The 7,369-nt window shown below is 47.5% G+C and overlaps 1 protein-coding gene across 1 annotated transcript; it reads right to left on the bottom strand.

Annotated features, from left to right (window-relative positions):
- Positions 1–551: 551 nt before the first annotated feature.
- On the bottom strand, positions 552–6,899 carry ARMC6 (armadillo repeat containing 6). The gene is made up of 7 exons (XM_026864988.1): positions 6,655–6,899; positions 6,127–6,209; positions 4,844–5,414; positions 4,207–4,352; positions 3,496–3,627; positions 2,711–2,848; positions 552–1,865 (listed from the first exon to the last, which is right to left on the bottom strand). The coding sequence occupies exons 1-7, from the start codon at positions 6,812–6,814 to the stop codon at positions 1,653–1,655; spliced, it is 1,443 nt and encodes a 480-aa protein (XP_026720789.1). The 5' UTR covers positions 6,815–6,899; the 3' UTR covers positions 552–1,652.
- Positions 6,900–7,369: the final 470 nt, after the last annotated feature.

The following is a 7,369-nucleotide window of genomic DNA, read 5'->3' as shown; positions in this document are numbered from 1 at the left end:
GAGGGGGTGGGGGCGGGGTGAGCCCGGTGTTGCGCCGCGCAAATCCCGCGCAGGGCCGCGCTCAGCGCCCGTGCTCTGCCCGGGTCCCCCCTGCAGCTGAGTCCCGGCAGGGCTTCGCCTGACAGCCCGAGCTCTGGGCACTGCCCCCGGCTCAGTCGGGGGTTAAAACCCGGAGACTGGGGAGAGCTGCTCGGCCCTGCAGCACGGCTGGTTTAACGCCCAAGGAAAATAGATCCAATGGTTGAGTCTCTCCCTGCACCACATGAAGCCTCGGTGCTGCTCCACAGACCCAGCAGCAAGGCGAAGCCTGAGGGCCAGGCTGCACCAAACGTGCTCTGCAGAGCACACAGGCTCTCTCTTGGGACCTCCGGGCCTCTTCAGCAGCTCTTCACACCCGCTCTGCCACAGAGGATCTTGGCTCCGAGGCTGAGCAGTGCACAAACCCCTCAGCTTTTCACAGAGCAGGAAGAGAGCCGGACAGCCTTTCCTCACGCATGTTCCAAGAGGTTAGAGGCCTCTGAAGATCTACAAACTCACCACCGAGGCATTTCTACCACCTTTCTTTTCCGGCCTCAGAAAGGCTCCATTTTTATATTTTATAGGGTCAACATTTCTACAGCGAGTATTGCGTTAGAAAGCCTCCACGCAAGTACATCAGTAGCAGCACAGGAGGAAGGTTCAGCACCCAGAGCAGAGCCAGTCACAACACAGCCCAGCAAGAAATGGGGGCACACAGAAGCTTTAGCTGAGACTTCAGAGCCTCTGCAGATGTTTCACCTCTCTTCTTTTGCTCCCAAGCCTGCAGCTGTCTCCAGTCCACGGCCTCTTCATTACCCAAACACTCCTGGATCCAGGGAAGTCCTGCCCTGCTAAGAGACAACCAAAGCCTGGGCTCCCCTGCATCACCTTCCTGCTGCGGGGCAGCGCTGCCAGTTTGTCCCTGCTTTGAAATTCCCATCTTCACTATCAGTCCCTGACTCACTCATCTCCCTGAAACAGAACGTGAACCTTTCTCCTGGATGCAAATGGCAGGAAAGTACATTGCTCTGAGCCATACAGTGTAAATCCTTACTTTGCTTTTGTTTAAAATGTTGGCTGAAAACCCAAAACAAAGAAGCAAACACAGAATATGGTCAGCAGTAAAGTAACGGTTAGTAGAACAGTACAACAGGACAGAACACATTCACAAATGATGGGATTCCTCCTCATCCACCCCGCTACCAGAGCGGGCTACCAGCCCCCTGCGGCAGAGAGCTGAGGGACAACTCAGAACCAGGTGCCACGGTACGTACCACACTCCTACCAGAAATGAGCCACTTCTGCTTTTACTGCACAGAACCGAGCACGTGGGAACGGCCCCGTTCTGTACACGAGGAACAAACACAACAGGGGGAGCAGATCATCTTCAGGCATTAGATGATTTGGGGAATGATTACTACACAGAGTTGATTTGCAGCCTGTGAATGCATAAAAGCCATTTCAGCTGTAGCTCCCAACAGAAAGTTCACTGCAGCCTCACAAGCCAGGCATTTGCTTCAGATATTCCAGTTCAATGGAATGGAACTGCAAATTAATCCATGCCATTTCGTTTCCCGCCTTGGGCTTCCTGTACACAGATGTCATGAAGCTCCACAGCTCAGTAGAGGGACGGTTCACTGAGCCAGGCTTCCCTTCTGACCTGTCCACAGCTCTCGGAGCTCCACTTTACAACCAAGATCCCTCAGCGCAGCTTTGGCCACATCGTCACAGTCCTTGTGTGTTGCACGAGCTTCTGTTATCAGGTTCTCAGCTCCCATCTCTAAGATGGGCTGAGAAAAGTCCCGGCTCCGGGAGACCAGGTTGCGGATCAGCATGCAAGCCTGTTTCTGATGAGAGGTAAAGGAGAAGTATCAGCATCTTTTGGAGGGAAACACCATGCGTGTAGGATGCTGGCACGCACAAAGCAGATCTGGTTTCAACTAAAATAAAAACTTTTTCTGGGCAGCCAAATGTGAGATGCTGTAGACAGCAACAAACTATCTCCTGAAAGAACAAAATCTGTGGACAAAAGTGTGGCTGGTAGTTCACACTGAAATTTGTACAACAAAACCTCCTGCTTCTGTCAGAACACCAGCAAGTTTCAACCATCAGCCCGGCAATACCAAATACTTCTTTAAACAGTGCTAAAACAGAATTCTCCAATAGCAGCAGACCCACCTTTCCACCCCCTTGTATGCTGTTCCAAGCACCTTCCCTGGCAGTTAGTTTAAACTACTCTTTGAGAAAATATTTTCTATGGTATTTTAATACTCTGGAGAGCACAAAAGTGAATCTGCTGAGACTTGCATGAGAAACCAGAGGCTAATTTCTTGCCATGCAAGAAGTCTTATTCGACTCTTGAGAATATAGGGCAATGTCTCCCATAAGATATCACTACAGCACAAGCCGGGAATGAAGGAGCCTGCTCTTTCGAGGAGAAGTAATGCCTGGAAGAGAAGCACGGCTTTCCACAGTCACTTGAACCTGAATTTGGGTGGGTTTGAAGCCCAAACTAATTTTGCTCTGATGGCATCAGGCTGACAGATGTAGGGAGTCCTACACTTAGATGCTGCGTTCCCAACACACTCAGAACCGTTCGGTATTTGTCAAGTAAAGGACAAAATCCCCACGAAGCAGTGAACAGAGCCAGCACCGATCCTGAATAAATAATCAAGTGCTTCGAGGCAAATACCTGTACAGCCACTTCTCGTGGGTGTGTTTTCATGGCCTGAAGAGCTGCCAACGCCCCTCCGCCTTCCATGATGACATTACAGTTCTCAGGTTTTCGCAAAGCCAACATGCACAGGGCTGCACAACCCTGCTCACAGATCTGCAAGACAAAGGGGAAGAGATTTCACTGCCTGAGAATGTTCCTTTAAGGAAAAAAAAGGCATTTGGAGCTCATTTCCTTGTTTGGTAATTTTTAACATTTATTTTTTTAAGTTTCTACCACTGAAACACTCTGCTCCTGTGGCATGTAAACCAAGTTTCACACCCCAAAGGCGTAAAACACTGTATTCAATAGCCATCTGATTCAGGAACAAGGAGAAACTCTACTATAGTAAAGATAAAGCAGACATACCTTTACATTTTCACAAATATTTGCCAAAGCATCACTTAACCGCTCAACAACTGGATATTAAAGGTTTAAGACACTGTTTGGCTGCAATTCTTCGACGACTGTGCTTAGGAGGCACCTGCTCCCAGCACAGGCTGTTTCACAGAATCGACTAGGTTGGAAAGGACCCTGAAGATCATCTAGTCCAACCATTAACCTAGCACTGACCGTTCCCAAATACACCATGTTCTTAAGCACTAAAGTCGACCCTAAAGAATCACAGATTGTTTTATCACAAGTCAGAGCAAGGCTGCGGGTTGTTCCTCTGCACAAGACAAGTTATGCTGCTACATGACACAGCCCAAACCTGACCTCCATTCCCAGCCCTGCGGGACTTCAGCAACCACCTCGGTGTGTACCTGAGGATTGGCGAGGTGATGGCTGATAGCGAGCACGATGAGGTCTGTTCCCCCAGCATTAACGATGGCGTCTTTCACGTCGTCATTACCCGCAACCGCTCGGATGGCGCTGAGCACCTGCTTCACCACGTCCTGCATTCATCAAGAAAAAACACCTCAGAAAGCCCCAGAGAGAGTTTTAGACTTTTGAAAGCCATCCAGAACATCCCCCAGTAACTCCATTCAAACAGCTGTCCTTCCCAGTTATGAACAGCAGCACTGTTCTCTGTCACTCATGTCTCAAGCATAGCTTACTCGCTAGACAGAGTAATAATGAACCTTGTCAGTTTGGCAGAGGTTTTCAAAGAAGTTTAAAGAATCAAACAACCACCTTTTGGGACTTGAGCATCTAAACCCTCCTGAATCTTTTCTAGTTACAATGGTGGAAAACCAGCTCAGCTTTTCTGGGAGCAAGTTCTGCTTATGGAGCGTGGAGGACCGAGGAAGTAACCATGAGCAAGGGCCTCAGAATTACTGCAGTCTTACCTGACAGAGCACCTGTAACCTAGTTCTGTATATAAGGCCATAAATAGGCATCAGTGGTTGGGTTTCAACCCTAACTGAACCTAAAATAATGCACAGTCTAAGGCCCATTCAGGGCCAGGACTTTAAAATGAAAAGTGTGCCCTGCTATGTTTATCTCCACTCCTAAGTACACTTTATATCACTCACCGGATGGTCGATGCAGTCAGCCAGAAGAGTCACCATAAAATTTAAGCCGCCAAGGTCCACAATTTCTTGACAGAATTCATTCCTGACAGAGAGGCGAGAAAGGGTGGCACAGAGTTCACTGAGGACACTGGAGTTATCTGTGAAAGCTGCAGAGGAGAGATGATGAATGGGGTAACTACAAGCAAGGAGGGGTGCTGCAGAATCAAGGTGGCTTACTTTGCTTTATTAAAAAAACCCAACAGGACACAGTGAATTTTACTTTATGTATCAAAACACAGCAGCACACAGATGACATCCTGTTCACTCTGTATCTAGACTGAGATAGAGTTTCTTTTTTGGCAAGAACACAGCACCTCAGCAAGGATAACATGCCTGTAAACGCGCAGTGGTCTGTAAAATATTTCCTAGACAGACTGGCAAATAGCTCTGATAACTGCCACCTTGGTGCTGCTGATAGCCTCTGGAGCAGTCATATTATTTTTCTCTCTCAGGGCACATCAAAAGAATTAAACATCGTTTTAGTGGCAAATTTCTGAATCATCTCTGGGGAGCTTCAAGTTAAGACAAAGCACAGTTTTGAGATAAGAAAGTACAGATGATTCAAAGTGAGGCTCAACAGTCACGGGGTTAATTTTACCTTTTGCAGCTTCAATGAGGACTCTTAACCCATCATTTTCCAACACAATCATTTTAGCATGATCGTGAGCGTGACCAAAGGGCACGCGGATGTCATCATCAAACGTCATGATCCTGAGCGCCGAGGAGGCCGTTCGGACGACGTCGGCACTGTCTCCGTGCTGGACAATAGCTCCGGTCAGAAGGGGCAGAACCCCACCTTTCACAAAGTCCTGACGATTCTGCTCGTGTTTCAGACAGGCGTGCCGAATGCACCGCATCCCAGCCAGCGTCATCTCCGCATCCTCTCTATATTCTCTCAGGGTTTGCAGCAGTAGGTCCTGGCCAGCGGCATCAAGGAGGTCTGGCTGCCCATCCAAGATGGCAGACAGAGTATAAAAGGCTTTTAGCCTTAAATTTCTGTCTCCTGAAGCCAACTGGCAGGCAGAGAATACCACAGAATAGGCACCATTCTGCCCAGCCAGGTAGCGGAAAGCCAGCTGTTCTTTGCACTGATCAGTGAAGACCACGAGCTGCTCAGCCATCTCAGCAAGATCAGCGTCAGCAACGGCTCTTCCAAGGGAATCTAAAGTCTGAAGAAGAGAACAAGCGTTAATTTTCAATCTGAACTGTGAAGGAACTAGAGCAGTTCCTCATAGTCAGTCGCATTTTTTTATTTATAGTAAGTCTTCTTTTTAATTAGTTTGACATATCTAAGAAATGGCTGTCAAAGGCCAGCTTTTTGTCTTCACGCACAGAACCTTTGGAGGAGTGAGGGCTTCTCTGCACTTCTGCCACCCCTGTACACCAGTCTGACCAGTAGCGGGTGAACTGGGTCCAACCAGCACATTTCACAGTGGTCAGCGATGTGCATCAGTATTTTTATATTCTTGGTGGTGAGGGACTGTATTCCATGTTTTCACCCACCCTCAGAAGAACTAGCTAACAGCTACCACTTAGGTTATTTGTATTTTTTTCCATTACAGTTCTTCTGTGCCTTGAGTTTACCTGACAACAGCAGAATCTGCCTCTGAGTTCTGAAAGGCAGTCTCTGCATTTCCTAGGCAGGAGATGCTGGCATTTTGCACTTACAGAAATTCTTCCACTGAAAAGTGCAAGCTAGCTCTTTGAATTTTTATATTATTCCTAATTTGCAGAATAGATGGAATTAACTGCTCGTTGAAGAGCTCACTGAGAAATGGGACAGAGGCAGAAGTAGGAGGTGTGTATCATTATTCTTAGCATATTACTTCAACTATTATATAACCATGATCCTTAGAAAACAACATAAATTTGTGCTCCTACCAGCAAAATTTCATGCTTTTGTTTTTGCCCATTTTCAGAGGCAGGCTGCCGCACAGCTTTCACAATATTGCTTAGGTCAACACCTAAAAGAAAAACATGATTAACGTTAGTTACAGGAGCTTGGGTAAAATTTGCCAAGTTAACCACAGTAAACAAAGATGAACTTGTTGTAAAGTGTGGATCAATTCACAAAGATGCTGAAATGTTGTTAAAGTTCTGTCTAACTATAATGGTCAAACACATCCTGGAACAAAGCATCATTTTTAGCTAAATGTCAACTAGAGGGAAAAAAAAAAGTTTAATTTCATCGACCAAATTGCACCCTGCAGTTTCACTCAAAGCAGTTTTTCAGTCATAATTACTCCATGAAACTGGGTTAGCATTAATAGTGTCTCTGTTCCACTACACAAAGGCTTCTTTTCAAGACTGGATGATCAATCTTTGCATGCCGATTCTCTTAAATTTTAAGATCTGTAAAACTCCAGTCTGTAATAGCCTGAACTGCAAAGGGAGGAGAATTTACAATACCTTGGGACTCAAACTGCTGCACAGCTTCTCTCACAGCCTCTTCTGGATCCATTTCAAATTCTGTAATGTTTTCTTGCACGGCATCATCAAATGTTTCCTGTGCAATCTGTTTCGATCCCATTTTACTCGAAGGAGATAAACTGCCCCCTTGTCCTGTCATTAAGATAACCCACAACTAGTTTTGGTGCAAAACCTTCTAATGTGAATCAGAAACAAAGGAACTGAATTGCTCTTCTTCAAAACAAAAGCACAGAACTCAAACAAAAATATTAGGGTCAAAGAGATGACTGTTTTTTTTTTAACATGCAGAAACATAACAATTTTAAAAAATAAGGATTTCAGAGGCCCAGGATTTGGATCGGGAAGCTGCTGCTGCTTCTACTGCAGATGGGTGTGTTGCTGTGACACGGCTCTCACCGCACTTCCCCTGCCGCAGGGGCACGGTGGGCAGCCTGCCCAGACACACACGACCCTGAGACCCCGCACGCTCGAGGGCGAACACAGCCCAAAGCCCCTCGGCCTGCCTCTGTCCCCGCTCCCACACCAGGGCCCGGCTCATCCCCGCAGCCCCCTCAGCAGGCCCAGCCGGTCAGGGAGATCCCACCCCTCAGTCTTTCGGCGAGGCCTGCCCCGGAGAGGACCCAGGAACCGGCTGCAGGTACTGGGGAAGCTCCCGAGCGCACAACGGGCCCCGGTTCTCCTCACGACCCACCTC

Source organism: Athene cunicularia (genome assembly GCF_003259725.1).
Source record: "Athene cunicularia isolate RWA chromosome 28 unlocalized genomic scaffold, athCun1 chr28_part1, whole genome shotgun sequence".
Taxonomy (NCBI): domain Eukaryota; kingdom Metazoa; phylum Chordata; class Aves; order Strigiformes; family Strigidae; genus Athene; species Athene cunicularia.
The sequence above is the reverse complement of the archived record's forward strand: the minus strand, read 5'-3'. Positions and strand labels throughout refer to the sequence as shown.

Bases quoted from the DNA above. Each gene is read 5' to 3' on its own strand.
- ARMC6 (XM_026864988.1), bottom strand. From the start codon at position 6,814: ATGACAGGACAAGGGGGCAGTTTATCTCCTTCGAGTAAAATGGGATCG. The intron at 6,210-6,654 runs GTATTGTAAATT...TTTTTCTTTTAG, and splicing joins GCAGCAGTTTGAGTCCCAAG to GTGTTGACCTAAGCAATATT. The intron at 4,353-4,843 runs GTAAAATTAACC...TCTCCTCTGCAG, and splicing joins CCTCATTGAAGCTGCAAAAG to CTTTCACAGATAACTCCAGT.